This window comes from Protomyctophum bolini (genome assembly GCF_963924005.1).
Source record: "Protomyctophum bolini genome assembly, chromosome: 12".
Lineage (NCBI taxonomy): Eukaryota > Metazoa > Chordata > Actinopteri > Myctophiformes > Myctophidae > Protomyctophum > Protomyctophum bolini.
In genome coordinates this window covers 4,275,958-4,293,358 of record NC_137873.1, presented here as the reverse complement: position 1 = coordinate 4,293,358, position 17,401 = coordinate 4,275,958, and the positions used below count along the sequence as shown (strand labels likewise).

Here is a 17,401-nt window from a genome sequence, read left to right as displayed (position 1 = left end):
CTGATGGAGGGGAAAGGAACTGGTTGGAATAACGTGTTCCTTCCACGCGCTACGTCCAACCAGGGAAACTCCCCCCTGTCAGGTGTAAAGGAGCAACTTGGACACTCAAGCATGAAGGAAGCATGAGTTAAGTCCGTTGCTCTCCCCAGGTTGGCGGAGGGTGTGTAGAGCCCAGGATAACATTAGATGATTGACACAGGGGTGAAAAATGGGTTACAAAATCGTGGGATAAAAAATATATTTAAAAAAATAACCTGACTAAGCTTCCATACTTCATCAATAGACCATGGAGAGAAAGAAAAGGTATGACTAGGTATTAGGTATTATTAAGTATGATAAACTGTAGCATATTATACACAGGTGCAGAGTTGGAGACAGAATCAAACAGTGGACCAAAGGACACAGAATGCTCATTAAAACCATTCAAGTAGATCTATCATTATCATTCATTATAGTTTTCACTGGCAGATAAAGTTCTAATGGCTTTAACTTACTGTATTGTCAGGCAGCCTCCTTTGTTCTCATCAGTGACTATACATTTGGTAACAATTACTGTTAATTGAAGATTATATCTACCATTATAAAGTTTAATTAGTTTATGGACAACCCCTACAGCGCCATGTCTTTAATATCAGCAGCAGTTCCAAGACAATTACATTAATCAGTTTGCATAGTATAAATTGGAGAGAGAGAGAGAGAGAGAGAGAGAGAGAGAGAGAGAGAGAGAGAATGAAGTAATGTCTATGGGGGGGGCTGCATGCATCAATGAGAAATTGTGGTAATGACCATTGGTGTGGTTCATCCATCCATCCATTCATTCATTTTTGAATGTATCCTTGGTTGGAGCCAGCTAATGATGACTGTCCATTTGGACCACTATATTATTGCCAAAAATAGTGTGCAACTTTGCCACATCCAGAAATCAGACCGGTAACAAAGAAATCTATTCTTAGTCCATGTCGCCAATGGTGGTCACCATGTTACTGTCACGGTCACAGACTTTTGTGTCATTGATTTCAGTGTCAGATTCAGGAGGAGCAATGTGGATTCCGTCCTGGCCGTATAGAACAACTGACCAGATCTATACTCTTGCAGGAATCCTGGAGAAGGCCTGGGAGTATGCATATGTGTTTTGTGGATTTTGAGAAGGCATATGACCGGGTCCCCCGGGAGGTCCTGTGGGAGATGCTGCGGGAGTATCTCAGGGGTCTTGTATCAAGTATCTCGGGGTCTTGTTCACGAGTGAGGGGAGGACGGAGAAGGAGATCAGCTGGAGAATCGGAGCGGCAGGGGCGGTATTACAGTCGCTGTACCGCACTGTTGTGACGAAAAGAGAGTTGAGCCAGAAGGCAATCTTCGTTCCTACTCTCAGCTATGGTCATGAAGTTCGACGGGTGGCTAGCATCTCCCTTAGATATAGGGTGAGAAGTTCAGTTACACGAGAGAGACTCAGAGTAGAACCGCTGCTCCTTCGCCTGGAAAGGAGCCAGTTTAGGTGGTTTGGGCATCTGGTTAGGATGCCCCTCGGGCGTCTCCCTAGGGAGGTCCTTGACGCACGTCCCACTGGGAGGAGACCCCGTGGCAGACCAAGGCGCAGTTGGAGGAAATACATTGACCAACTGGCCTAGGAACGTCTCAGGGTCCCCCAGGAGGAAGTCTGGAGCACTCTGGTGGAGCTGTTTCCCCCGCGACCCGACTACGGATAAGCGGTTGAAGATGGATGGATTTTAGTGTCTTGTATTTGTATACTATTAGGTCACCTAGTCTAGTTTTCTTGGTTCTATGTTTCTGTTTGTGCCAAGCTGTCCTGTGCATGTGCCCGTGCGTGCGTGCGCCGTGTGCCGTGAATGATGGGTGAATATAAACGGTTTCACACATCAGTGTCTGCTGCTTGCCCCAGTGGAGTTCACACCCACAGACTGCTGTCTTACTGACTTGTCTGTGTGTGTGTGTGTGTGTGTGTCTCTCTCTCTCTCTCTCTCTCTCTGAGTGCATCTCTCCTCTGTCAGCATTCTCCGTTATTGTCTCTCTATCTCCCTCTCTCTCCTTTGCAGACTCTCTCTCTCCTCTTTTCTTTCGCTCCTTCCCTTCTCTCTTTCTATATACCTCTCACTCTGTTTCTCAAGTTGCATCATGCCACCATCTCCCACCTCGACAACAATAGGCTGCTGTCTTATTGACTCCAGTGCAGCTTCTAACGCCACAGGTCCCTCCAGGTTCACTGTTAAACTGTCTAACCCGGGGCTGAACTCCTCTGTGTGTGTGTGTGTGTGTGTGTGTGTGTGTGTGTGTGTGTGTGTGTGTGTGTGTGTGTGTGTGTGTGTGTGTGTGTGTGTGTGTGTGTGTGTGTGTGTGTGTGTGTGTGTGTGTGTGTGTGTGTGTGTGTGTGTGTGGATTCCATGACTGACGTACCCCCTCCATGAGTTGGACATCAGTAGAGAGGATGAGCAGCGTGGTGTGCACATCACTGAGTACTTGTCATGGACAATGCACACTGTGGCAAGGATTGGAAGGCTAGATACATCCCTGTATCCGCTCAGACAGCAAGTCATGAAGAATGCCCTAAAAACCTTCCACTCAGCTACCACTCAGATCATTGTGAACAGGGGCTATCACTGTTTGCTATGGGAATAGCTCCCATAGCAATACGCCCTGCAGCACAGGGTGCTCTGGGGACGTTCCGTATTATCATATTCCAGTGGGTGTTAATTTGAGAAGAGCTAAAGGGATTTTTAATAACGACACCCATAAAGGTTGTAACAATCTCCCCTTGTGTCTTAAGGCAAATTATTAACTAAGGAAAATTAAACAACAGATTCGTAGGGATATATAGTTCAAATTATTTATATAGAGATGCTGCAAACGTGTATCATCAAACCAACGGTGTAAACAGAAAACCAAACACTTGACACAGTGCGTCTATCCCTGTCGCTATCCCTATAGCATAAAAGACTAAACAGGCAGACAAACCGAAATCAACAAACAATGCTTTCACATAACGTTTACACAAACAAAACAATCAATCCATGCCCAATGTCAAGTGCGCGCGACCGCACTAACTCCACTAAGTGTTAAATAAATAAATAATAAAGTCTGCGCTCGTCCTCTTCTTTAATTGAACACGGTCCGCCCGCGATAGTCTTAGCAGTCCTTATATCCACAGAAGAGAGCTCCTCCGCTCTGAACGACCAAACAAAAACAAATGGGGTACTCCTTAAAGTTAATAAATCCCAACAGAAAGGCCCTTGGCTCGATCTCACCGGTATGTCGGTAGGTTGTTCACACTCCACTGGCCGAACTCCACCGACCGGCTTCCAGTCCAAATGCCGACCATCCGTCGGCGGCAGCCACTAAGCGATGACTTAATTCCCCGACGGTCCTGTTGCTAGTTAGGGCTGCAGATAGCGTGATCAAACTTGATACTTGAACTTGACTGCTACCTGGCGCTCCTCATTCCCCGTGTAGGCCTACACCGTGTTTGTGATTCCCCCGTTCCCTGTGTGTCACTTCCTCCTGAAGTAACCTTGGGTGACGACACCAGTGGCGTGTCAATCACCCATGTGTCAGACCTGTTACCTTTTCCTCATGAATAGGAAATATTATCATCACATTCATTTCACATGTAATATTTCTCCTTAAATAAATAACACGTACAGAACAACAAAGTAGAATGACATAAATAATGTGCTTTTGTCACAGTCCCCCCCCCCCCCAAGCTGGAAGCTGTTTTCCAAGTCCTACCAAAGTAGGGTTTGGGGTTGACCACATTAACTGCGTCTACTTTACTACCATCTTTCCACTTCATTTGGTAACTATTAGAGGCCTTTCTGACTCGTCGCTATGGCTGAACCTCACCACGTAGGGGGCACTAACCTCGACGAGTAAATTTCAGATGTTGTGGAAAGTCGGTGTGTTCTCACCTAAACCAAACCGCCTGGCTGGAACTGGCCTGTTCCACCGGGCACTATCACATCTGGCTGCTCTAGTCCGAGAACCACTTCCCCTCCGTTGAACTTCTTTGACCATGGCCCACTGAGTATTGTAGTCAATAGTGACCAGCAGCATGGTTTTCCTTTTCTTTCCCCTCGAGAACTGCCCCGTCGGGCCGATCCCAAGGGCTGCCTGGTCGACCTGAGTGGACCGAAACATGTGGGGCGGCTTGCAATCCACTGGCTTGCGTTGCTGACAACCCTGACATCCCTCAACGTGGTCCCACACATCCCTGCGGACTGTCGGCCACCAGGCTACTTCAAAGACTCGCAGGAGAGTCTTTAGCCTCCCAGAATGACCACCCGTGGGGCGGCCATGGAAATGTCCGAGGAAACTGCAGACCAAGCTGTCAGGCACCACCACCTGGTATCTCCACCCAACGGACTTGGTCGGCTGCCTTCGACATAGGACCCCCTGGATTTCCTCGTAGACTGGACGACCTGGTCGATGATCAGTCGGGTCCAGATCTTCAAGCAGACCCCTGACCTTGGGATCCGCACGTTGAGCCTTTACTAAGCCAACCGGAGTTACCTCCGATGGCCACATCTTGGACAGGCATTCCACCTCAGGCGGGGCCTTCAGGCTTCGGGGTCCCGGAGTGTCACCATCAGTGCCCCTCGGCGATGGTAATTCCCCCTTCACCTGCTGCACAAGGTTGACGTCCGCATACGCCACCTGGGCTCCTCTTCCTGTCGCCTTCTTGCGCCCTATGTCACTGCATTGCCGCTTAGGCTCCTTCTCCAGGCTGGTGGGCAGGTCATGGGAGACCAGAGGGTAGGGAATCCTGGCAAGACGGCCGTGAGGGTTAAGTGCAAGATGGGTCCATGGCTGAGACGCACTGGCTCTTTTAATTTCCGGCACCTCACTGTTCCCTCTCTCATCTAACCTTCTAAAGCATTCAACCAGACCTTTCTGTAGTTGTTCCACTGAGGTTTTGATGAGAGTTTCCATCTCCACCATCTTGCGATCTATGAACCCTCTTAAGCACATTTCCCTATTCACAATACTCTCCATAGCTTCCCCAAATTGTTGCTGCACACACTGAACTCGGTCGCCGAAGGCTTGCAACCTGCTCTCAATGCAGACCCGCTCCTGCTGTACTGTAAAAGTAGTGCCCTCACTTTGCTCCATTGTGTTTTTCCCTTTTTTTTGGTAAAAATTTAAAGTAATTTTTTACAGTGTACTACTTCCAGTTTTTCTGTGAAATGTTTTTTTGTTTTACAGTGTATTTACTTTACCGTTGTATAACAACCACCGATTCAGGCTCTCTCTATTAAATATACCTTCCTAAATCCCCGTATGGGCCACCACCTGTAACAATCTCCCCTTGTGTCTTAAGGCAAATTATTAACTAAGGAAAATTAAACAACAGATTCGTAGGGATATATAGTTCAAATTATTTATATAGAGATGCTGCAAACGTGTATCATCAAACCAACGGTGTAAACAGAAAACCAAACACTTGACACAGTGCGTCTATCCCTGTCGCTATCCCTATAGCATAAAAGACTAAACAGGCAGACAAACCGAAATCAACAAACAATGCTTTCACATAACGTTTACACAAACAAAACAATCAATCCATGCCCAATGTCAAGTGCGCGCGACCGCACTAACTCCACTAAGTGTTAAATAAATAAATAATAAAGTCTGCGCTCGTCCTCTTCTTTAATTGAACACGGTCCGCCCGCGATAGTCTTAGCAGTCCTTATATCCACAGAAGAGAGCTCCTCCGCTCTGAACGACCAAACAAAAACAAATGGGGTACTCCTTAAAGTTAATAAATCCCAACAGAAAGGCCCTTGGCTCGATCTCACCGGTATGTCGGTAGGTTGTTCACACTCCACTGGCCGAACTCCACCGACCGGCTTCCAGTCCAAATGCCGACCATCCGTCGGCGGCAGCCACTAAGCGATGACTTAATTCCCCGACGGTCCTGTTGCTAGTTAGGGCTGCAGATAGCGTGATCAAACTTGATACTTGAACTTGACTGCTACCTGGCGCTCCTCATTCCCCGTGTAGGCCTACACCGTGTTTGTGATTCCCCCGTTCCCTGTGTGTCACTTCCTCCTGAAGTAACCTTGGGTGACGACACCAGTGGCGTGTCAATCACCCATGTGTCAGACCTGTTCCTCATGAATAGGAAATATTATCATCACATTCATTTCACATGTAATATTTCTCCTTAAATAAATAACACGTACAGAACAACAAAGTAGAATGACATAAATAATGTGCTTTTGTCACAAGGTTGTGCATGACTAATAACTGAGTCAGTGGCTCGCATAAAAATGTGCTGCTCTTTTCATCGATCGTTCAAAGGTCTTTCTACTCATTATTGGTTTGTCTGATCTCTCTGTATAAAGACACAATCCTACTATTTGCACTTTAAAGGTGCAAAATCTCTGTACATCAATGTGACGTATCTTGAGAACGGTTTGACCGATTGACTTCACACTCTGCGTGCGCGTCACCATGGATCAAAGGGACCATCTCCAGATAAAACGTCATAGTCCTGTTGCGTTCAAATTTTTTATTGACCCTTTACACGAGAACGCGCACTTTATGAAAACGCTATAATGTTGCTAGGTGGCGGTAACGGGCTGCCAAATACACCAGTCACCCAAGTACAAGAAGAAGAACCAGGTAGCCAGCTAAGGCTCTGGCCAGCTCCAGAGGGCCAGCTCCCCCTTCACGCAACCCTATCGGTTTGCTTCCGCCTATCGCAAGGCATTTTATTTACATCATGGTTTTACATTCACCATCGCTGATGTAGCAGCACTTTGTAGGCGAGGAGGGAGGCTTGTTCAGGTACTCCATTATGGCTCTGCATCAATGTAATAAACATATGCGCTGTGAGCCAACGTGAGCCATGATGTCATACGTTTTGCGGATTCACCGTTTTGCCTGTTTACATGGAGAAGGGATTAAAACGTCACTTTGTTTTTCACCTCCTGAAAACACCGTTCTCGTCTAAAGGGACACCAGCAAACGATATTTTATTTTGCCGTTTTCTATGAACACCATTCTCGTGTAAAGACCACTTAAGACTAAATCAAAATCTGCTGAAAAGCAATAGAGAGGCTGGGGAATTGGCAATTCATGGCTTTACTAAATTGGGACTTGAAGGGGAGGAAATGTTTTTTCTTTTGTCTTGAAGGGGCATGATTTGTGCAATAATACTCTTTTCATTATGTCTGCCCTATGATTCCCCAGATCTATACTATTGAAATTACAATAAAATGTGAACAGATTTGACTGAGAGACTGCCATTGTGCGGAGGAGAAAAACATATTTTTTCCCCCCCAAATGAGTTATTAGCACAGGCAGACTCTTCACATACTACAGCATGTCTGAAATAAGTGTCAGAGCTGAAATTGAAAAAATATGAAATAAATGCTTAAACAGTTGGGTGTAATGTTAGAGACCACAGAAGTGAACCTCTTTTCTCAACTCGCTGTTTCTCTGCAAGACATTACTCTATAAGCCATATCTCCAAAACTGGTGGGTCAAACTGAACAACCAATATGTCAATTTGAAGCTATATGATTCCCTGCTTTCATATGACGATGAAAATTCAAATCCAATCCAATAGCAGTCCCTCAGTCAAATTTTGTCACAAATGATTTTGAAAAGAAAAGAAAAGATTAACACTGGTGGCCATAGGCAGATATGGAGATCCAGACCGTTGTCCAGAACCATCCGACAACAGATATGGCGACATGGGCCAGACCGACTTCAAACTGTGCATGCGTATCGCAGAGGAAATGGCGATACGCCAAGAAAAAAGGGGTTGAAGCTACGTTTCCCCCTTTGCTGCAATACTGTATGGTGATCTGTTGTATAATGCCTCTGCCAAATGCTTGCTCTGGCTGGATGTTGTGTTCCACAGTGCTCTGAGGGTTGTCACAGGCTGCAAATCTGTCACTTACCATTGTACCCAACATGCCAGACTGGGTTGGTCTTCATGGACTTTGCACAGACTCACTCATTGGCACTCATTGCTTCCCTCTTACAATTGTTAGTATTAGTAATGATAGTTTATGTTCAAACGGCAGCCTCTTGCTCTCGTCCCTAAGGCTGAAACTGAACAGAGGTCTGTTACAGTGTTCCTCTCTGGGAAAAACCTTAATCAAAACAGAGGGACTTAGGTCAGCAGGCGTATGGGAAAATGAAGACCTGTCCCTCGGATAAGATCAGTAGAATGTCCCCTTCGTGGACTAGAGGTCTGTTAAACATCTGACAGACCCGTGTGTGTGTGTGTGTGTGTGTGTGTGTGTGTGTGTGTGTGTGTGTGTGTGTGTGTGTGTGTGTGTGTGTGTGTGTGTGTGTGTGTGTGTGTGTGTGTGCGTGTGTGTGTGCGTGTGTGCGTGTGTGCGTGCGTGCGTGCCTGCCTGCCTGCCTGCCTGCCTGCCTGCCTGCGTGCGTGCGTGCGTGACTGCATGCCTGCGTGCGTGAGTATATAAATGAAATGTTCTCTGGCTCCCCATGACAGCTGCCATGTTGAAATCCTGTGATTTACTGTATCTTCTTGCCAGACACCGTCCTGGAGAATTTATCCATACTGATACAGTATGTTTCTGCCTCCCAGGAAGATGTTTCCTATAATGTAGTTGATCCATTATTCGCAGTTGATTAATATGTGAAGGTTTAGCTGTCTGATAGACAACTTTATGATACAGTACATGTATAGACGTATGCAAGTTGCTACATGTGTGTTTATTACCCTGTTACATTCAACGTTGGCTGACCACCCAGCAAGATTCGCTCCTCATTTGCATACAATTAACGCTTTCCTCGCCTGCTCCACTCATGCCGTGTGCTTTGCGTGAGATTGCCACCTGTCTGCTTCCATCGGAAATTAATTGGAAGAATATTCTTCGCCTTACTCCACCTAAGTGTATCTGCACTGTAACTATATACAGAGCTACAGGCGAGTTTTACAGCTGCATGGGAAAAAATGTAAATCGAGGCACTTTGAATGTGTTTCTGCCGCTGCAACTACAAGCGGCATTCAATGTGTATTAAATGCGTATAATAAAATAAAATTCAGCCCCCTGTTTTTGACACACTGCGTTTCTTTTTCAATTGTAGGGAACATTAGCAGGAACTGCACAGCAAACGGATGGACCGAAGTGTTCCCCAACATAACCAGTGTGTGTTGGTCTGAACCCTTTCAGGAGAAGGTGAGTAACAGAACAGGATGTACACAATCAACATAAATGGAATGATTTTGTCATTGGAATCACCTGTACACTGTACACAACTGCAATGTATTTCTGAAAGGTAGCAAAAGCAGAATGCATGCTTGCGTGCGTTCCTAAATGTGCCCATGTGGGGGATGCCAGTGGCTTAACAAATTAGTGCAAGTGCAGCCCACATCCTCCTTTGGAGACACGAGGACCCATGTTTGAATTCAAATCACGTCTTTTTGTCTCACATGTCTTTCCACTCTCTACGCTTTAGACTGGAACTGAGTTGTCTCTGTACCGCTTTTCTCTTCCACACCAAATCTCTTTGCCTCTTTGGCAGGTAAATAGAAGAAGAAATATCACACATTGTTTTCTGGTCTCTTATTTTAGTGTAAACATAATAAGTAATTAAAAGTTTCTGCCTGAACAATATCTGGGTTGGCATGGCATCGCTGTCGGGTGTTGACAGACACCTCATTCACACGTACCAAACACCAATCAAACAAATGTTTGGTAGTTTTTTTGGGCCACCACAATGCTTTTCCAATGGGAGTCACATGGTTTGACCAAACATTTTAGTTTGATGAGGTGGGAGGGGCAGTACACCACCAGCAATCAGCAATCAAACACAAATGTTTGATCAAACCATGTGACTCCCATTGGAAAAGCATTGTGGTGGTCTGAAAAAACAAAAGAAACGACCACACATTTGCTTGATTGGTGTTTGGTACGAATGAGGCCTTAATTGACGGCTAATTTTTCTTTTTGTGTTCTCATGATTTATTTTATCATAGCAGTGCGTGGATAGACAGAATTTTTATTTATTTATGTAGACTAGAACTCAAAGGGAACTTATCGCCATTATCTGGGGTAATTGCCTCTCTCTCTCTCCTCCACTCTCATTTCAGTTTCAGTTTAATTCACATTGAGTGAGTGCTGACCTCAGCTTCAGCCTCCCATTGTGTTTCTCAACTCTTTCTGCCTCCCTGATTTCCTCCCACTCCTCATTATTTCTCTCTCTTCTCCACCTCCACCATCTATATTAATTCACACTCTGTCTGTCTGTCTGTCTGTCTGTCCGCCCGCCCGTCCGTCCGTCCAGAAGGCATGCACTCCCAACTTGCATTGTCGCAAACACAAAGCAGGCTTTCTCTTTGATGTGTGTGTGTGCGCGCACGCACCGACACAGGCGAACGTGCATATTATTCTCACTTCAACCATTATAGCAGCACATCTGTTTCCAGGAAGTTGGTGTGACTCCAGGGAAGCACAAGGCACATCGACATGCCGTTTGCCATCAGGAGGTTGGAAGAGAAATCCATAGCAATTACACTGTCTCTACCAACTTTGGGTCTTTGTTATTGGCCAGTACAGTTAATGAGACACCTTTGGCAATGAATCCTTGTCGGCCAACAACAGTGCGAGTGGTCGAGAATTTTGCGTGCTAACAAATGTCCAAACTCTTGACACAGCAATCCTTGCCTATCACACCAGTGTCTTAGGTCACCAATAAAACATATATTAACTTATTTGTGTGAAGTGAGTGTAGTGAGACACATGAGGCAGAGAGGATAGACAGTAGTCACAACCTAAGTGGACACATTGTTAGCTTTGGTCAGTCATGACAGTATCAGTAGCAATTACTGAATTGCTGAACTAAAATAACTAATAAATAACATTACCAGTATTGGTAATTGTCCCATTTTGGATTATTAGTCGATTCCCCTCACGGACAAACTGGCTTCTTGTGTTTATTAGTTTGGTCCCCTCCTGGATGTTACAATTACAAATGAGCTTCCAGTCATTATCGTGCTGACTGTTTATGGCTGAAGGTGGTTCTGTAGTGATTTATTTTTATTGTGCCCCATCCCTTGGGGGTATGTTTTGTCATTGTACATTTTCACATGTATACATGAAATGTGTCCTCTGCATTATACCCATCCTATAATCTCTATAGGAGCAGACTAGCAGGGAGCCATTGTGCGGCGCTCGGGGAGCAAATAGGGGTTAAGAATCCTGTTCAGGCCACATATCGACACTTTGGCCTGGAATCGCATACCCGGGACAATCAGGAACTCTGGCTCCATACCGTACATACCGGTAGGCTACTATGCATTCTTCATCATCATCATTCGAGTGCTTGAGGGCACTCGGATGCTGATGATGATGATGATGATGATGAATGCATAGTTCATGTGCATAGATGATCTGCAACACAGGCTGCTTCCACTAGTCTCTGTTTCTCATTGCCACACCGAGTTCATTCACAGTCAGTCCTGTGTCCCTACTCTTGATGGGCAGGGTCTCCACAGAAGAATAATAAGGAATTGCATGTTTATAGCAAGAATAGACTTTTTTTTTTTTTTTTTTTTAAGATATTTTTTGCGGCTTACGCCTTTTATTGGTTTTTTTAAGGGACAGACAGTAGGCTGACAGGAAACGGGAGAGAGATGGGGGAAGACATGCAGTAAAGGCCGTGTCGGGCTCAGGAGTCGAACCCGCGGCACACTGCGACTGGATTACCAGTCGGGTGCCCAGACGGTTACGCCACCGCCTGGGCAGAATAGACATTCTTTATAAGAATATAAGGAATGTCTTTTTCTCTGTGGCAGTGTCCAACAAAGCGTAGTCTTCTTTGTGCCACAACAACTGAGACGGAAGGGATGCCTCCATAAATCGGAGCTTTAGCTGGCTGGTTCCTCCATGAAAGGCTCTGGACACGCATGAGGAGTCTTGTCCGTGTTTCTGCACCATACAGATGCAAGGATACTTTCCACATAGACTTTGAACAGGTTGGTCGTGGTAGCTCTTGAGATGTCTGACTGCCATAATAAGACTTGGCTTATTGCAAGCGCTCCAGGCCTGTTTTACATAATAATAATAATCTTAATTGTCCCGAAGGATATTCGTCATCGCAGTCTGTTCAAACACCCACATCAAAACAACACAGAGCACATAACACCAAGACAATACAAAAACATGAGGTCCCCACTCTGTACAGAACCATCCTGAGAAGCTATACAGGGGTGATCCGTGTCTTTTGATATCGAAAGTGCTATAGCCGCATGAGTCCAAGATATGTGAAACTGTCAACCTGTTCTACTGTTTTACCATTAATGAGGAGTGGGTTAAGTCCAGTGTGGGTTTTTGTTTCAATGACCAGTTCTTTTGTTTTGTCCACATTCAACTCTAGATAGTTGTCAGTGCGTGCACCTCTGTAAAATGAGAAATGGTGTTCTGATAGTTCATAATAGTTATTGTCGTTCGAGCAGTCCGAGAATTGCAGTGTCATCAGAGTATTTAAAGTATGTGATGTTAGTGGGCGAGGGGCTAATACAGTCATTTGTGTATAGAGTGTATGTAGAGGAAAGGACACAACCTTGGGGGGGCAACTGTGTTGCTGATAACAGTTGATGAGAAAGATGTACCTATACTTTAACTGTTTGTGGTCTATTACTCAGGAAGTTGTGAGTACAGTGGATGAGGAGAGGAGGTGTTGAGGTGATGCAGTTTCTTGATCATGTGATGACGTTAAAGTCAACAAAAAGAATAGTGGCAAAATTGTCCGAAGATGAATCTAGGTGTGTGTGCGCGTGCTTTGCGTGCACAGCACACTATACAGTATTTCTGCTAGCTCTAGCATTATTATCAAATCCCAACTACATACTATAATAAAATTACAGTTAGTTATACTGTGTCTCTCCAGAAGCAAAGCATCAGTCTTGTCATAACACAATTTGTCAGCTGTTGCCCGACTCGCTCACCGTGTCTTCTTTATCTTGTGGTCATGCTCCTTCTTGTACGACTCTATTTTATTTGATCTTATTCTATTTTATTTGTAGTTTTCTTGAATAACCTATAAAGGCATCTGGAAGACCACTGCAGCCTTTTAATCAAACATGACTGACAGGCCAGTCATGTTTGATTGAAAGGCTGCAGTCCAAGTTTAAATCAATCAGGGGAGCTCCCTGATTGATCAAGGAGGACTGGGAGCTCTGAGGATTTGGTATAGCCTGCAGGGGAGCATGAACTACAGAGATAACAGGCTGGATTTTCTCCCACAGCATTTCAATTCATGATAAATAGTTAAACGGCATAGGAATGTTTCCTATACTATAACTGTGGGGTAAAACCGTCCAACCTTGATTTCATTGATTATAAAATATATATAATTTATTTTAAGAAAATAATCAATTGGTGGTATCTTCGTTACACGTCTGTCTGCTGCAGCATGAACCACCTGCTTTTCACATAGAATAACTTAAGAAATAGACACCATGGCACCTGAGAGCATGGGTTCTGCAACTTTGTCGAGTTTTATTTGGTGTCAGTGTAGCAGAGTTGCTCAGAGCCTCAAAAGTCTAATATCTCCCCCGGTCCATAGGGATATCCCTTTAGTCTAGTCACTTGACTAGACTCTAGTGGTTAAGATGTTGGACTTTTACGCGGGAGGCCCGAGTTTGAATCCCGGGAGTTACATTGGTGTTGTGACCCGGGTCGGGTTTCCCCATAGGATGAGGTCAAAAGGTGGGTGAGTGTAGCAGAGTGGCTCAGAGCCTCTGCCTGATGGCCTTATCTCCCCCGGTCCATAGGAATATCCCTTTGGTCTAGTGGTTAAGATGTTGGACTTTCATGCGGGAGGCCCGAGTTCGAATCCAGGGCATTACATCAGGGAGACAACAACACATCAAAGTTGCAGGACCCATGTTCAGGTGCCAGTCACACACCTGTGACTGGCACACAACTGGCAGCATTTAAAGTTCAAAACGAGAGTGAATGCCAACATAACAATATTGTTAAAATAAGTGGGTTAATATTGAACAATATTAACCCACTTATTTTGCTGTGTTGCTCATTCCACGAATGCTTGATCCTGACAAGATGTACTTTGTTGTAAAGGTGACTAATCGGCGATACAAATGACAATACCAATTCATGGTATTATTAAAGGGGAGTAATAATCAACCAAAGTTGTCCATACAGTTTCACAAATAGGAAACACAAAACATAAATTAGGAATCTTGGTGGCAGTGATGTGAACAACTTCCGCAGGCACTGTGACTTTCTTTCAATTGGTTCTGTTTAAGTAGCATGGTATTGCTTTTTCAGCCAGTAGGTTGACAGTGCTTTGAACAAGGGCACCGCACTTTCACCTCTCAACACTGTGGATAATTGTCTCCACCCGGCCGATGCGAAACTTTGCACACACACTCCCTGGATGCCAACGACGAACCTCTGCCCCAAATCTTCCAGAATGGCCTGTTATAGCGCCACCATGAGGCAGCTTTTCACATTTTACCTATAACTGCACCGATCTCCATGCGCACTCCCTAGAGGCCAAGGAAAAACCTTTGGCCTGCATTTTTCACATCTGCCACCACGAGGTCGACTTTTGTAAAACCCATTTTTTGTTATTACTCCTCTCGATTCTGTCCAAGATTCCTGCAAATCGTTACACAGTAACTCTATAGTCATGTGCTCAAGACAGCTCTGTCCGATATTTCATATTCCATCCTAATTGGCTAACATTGGCTTCCAAGTTTTGCAGGATTAGCCCGTTTTAAACGAACACCCTTAAATCATGAACGCAGCGTGCAATTTACGCAATGTTTTTCACACACTTTCCTACTAGGCTAAGGAATAAATCCCACCCTTTTCACATTGGCCTGTTATAGCGCCACCAACAGGTGGATTTTTGCAAAACACATTTTTGGAACAAAATGCCTCACCTTCACTTGCCATCAAACGCATGAGAAGAAATGGCACCCTTTTCACATTGGCCTATTATAGCGCCACAATAACATGACCTGGCCTGGTGGAGACCTGTGCCCTGAGGGGCACTTTTTCTACTTCTGTCTTGTCCTGCAGAGACGTCGTAGGCTATACGACCTCTGAGGCAGGAGCACAATGACGTCACACCGAACTTTAATCCTGCCTGTGAGGCGGATTCTGCCAATGCTTTTCGTTAGGAACATTTTTTTTGTGTAAGTGCAACAATACGTTCCGTTCTGATTGAAAAGTATTATTTGCAGAATCAAAGTTTGGTGTGACCACAGCCTTACTGTACATTTCCTGTTTTATATCAAACAGTGGTTTACAGAGGACTGGGAAGATGATCATCATCACATATCGACCCTACTGTGCATTACTACCACTGCTGGAAATGTATGTAATTTTTCCCCCCAAGTTTATAATATGGAAGAGAACATAATTATTGTCACCACAAAACAGTTTTCTGCTTTTAGTTGGTTGTCACAATCCCAGAAGTATACTCTTTACTTATGGCAGGAACAGTGACTTTAATTATATGATTCATTCATGGGGTTTCCTTCTTTGTGCTGCAAAGGTTTGCTTGCCACTATAGTTCTGGGTGCCTGACGCAGTGCCCTGCCACATGGCTGCCAGCCTCATTCTTCTCTCTCTATGGGGCCTCATGCGCCAATTATAAGTTCCTAACTTTTCCTCTTACATTTCTTCCTAAATTAATTCCAGTCAGAGTCATGAAACGTTCTTGCGGGGCGGGCCCCTGTGACAATTATAAGAACTCTTCGTCTCTGGTTCGTAAGCATGTTCTTATGATGATGAATCCAAATCCTCGTAACTTGAAGGACCACGGGACCACTGTACCACGGGACAGGCCTAAACCTGTCCCAACAGATTGACGTGGTTTACCGCTAAAAACAACAAAACCCTGCCAGTCTACGGCCCGTGCCCGGTCAGGGTTGTGGCTTAGTTAGCGGCTAGTCAAAACAGTGTATCGAACTGCTCCCTTGCTACTCCATAGCCAGCGAGGACAAAGAGCAGGAGGCTTCGCTCGTTGTTAAGATACCAGCTAGCGACAGCAACGAGCTACCCTCAAACTACCCTGCTAAAGTCGGCCTCGTGGCTAACGAAGGCACGGTTACCTTAGCTCCCCTCCCGCTGCCACAATAACGCAGCACGTTGCCATAACGCTGCTAACCAAGGTTAGCCAGAACTGGACACCACTTTGTTACTAATAAAAAAGATTAACAGTGGTATCGTGTCCAGCCACCCCCGCTCACAGGCCAATTAAGGCCCGAGAGAACTATCGAAGCTACTAACCCGCCGGTCTACGAAAAATAAAAAAGGGGGAAGAGGCGAGGAAATGGTTTAGCATGACTCCATGGCCTTGCCTGCAGTCACCTGTGTCACTGTGATTGCAGCACACAGAAATCACAGGACCTCAAAGTTGAGTGAATGAAGTACCTATAAACTTAACTAAAGTCAGACTCCAAACATTAAAATAGTACTGTGGAGGTATACTTCTGAGGTACTTCTGAAGTGAACAGCACATTTTATTCATTAATGTATTTTATTATTTATCTTACAACATTAGTCAACTTTCACCACTATATGTACATTTGCTGAAATTAGCATATTATCCATATGTCATATTCAGAAGTAGTTTGATAGTAGTGGATATAAAACATTGTATTACTGAACACTGGAGGGTGGGTATATGGAGGGGATTTAAGGCAGCAACTGCTTGGTATCTAATGGTGCGAAAATGGGGTGGCGAGGGTGGTGCAAGGGGTGGGATATGGGGGCTTTCAGGTAGGAAGGCGACAGGAAAATGGAGGAGGTGGCGGGTGGGTGTAGCGGGTGGGGGTGTATGGGGGGTGTGTATGGTGTTTGGCTTCAACTCAACTGGTCCGTTTGGGTTGGATTGTAATTTTCAGGCCAGTTGAAAACTCTAAAGCAGTGGTTCTCAAACATTTTCATGTCAAGGGCCCCAAAATTGACATGCATTCTGCAGACCCCCATCTGGAAATAGTAGGGAAATGTTTTGAAGATTTATTAAAATGTTTCGGAAATAGCGATATACAAACTCAAAATGGGCAGTAATGGGACGCGTTGTGAGCTTGTATTTAGTGGTAAAAATGTTCCATATTTTGCTGTGGACTGCCTGGAACTTCCTCAAGGACCCCTTGAGGTCCCCAGACCACACTTTGAGCTTCTTGCAGAGGGTGCTGTTTTTCCTTATGTTTTCAGATTCCACTTAAGAACAAAAAAAAGAGTGCTCCACAGTGTACTTACATTCTGTTCTTACCTACGAACAAATCACAGCTAAGAAAACATTGAGGGATCCCAAAACCTTCTTAAAAACTTCCTAAGTGGGTCTAAGAACGAATTTCCTCTTAAGAACTTGAACCGCAAGAGGCCCTATGACTTTGTCTGAACGTGTGGTAGGTCCCAGT

The 17,401-nt window shown here is 44.9% G+C and overlaps 1 protein-coding gene across 1 annotated transcript in view; it reads left to right on the top strand.

Annotated features, from left to right (window-relative positions):
• The window catches only part of LOC308325873 (vasoactive intestinal polypeptide receptor 2-like), a gene marked incomplete at its 3' end in the record, with an annotated part of 68,354 nt that overhangs the window by 29,885 nt on the left and 21,068 nt on the right, over window positions 1–17,401 (top strand). Inside the window, exon 4 of the mRNA XM_080778606.1 lies at window positions 9,085–9,176. Within this exon, the coding sequence (XP_080634732.1) occupies window positions 9,085–9,176 (92 nt within the window). The remainder of the gene's footprint in view (window positions 1–9,084; window positions 9,177–17,401) is intronic.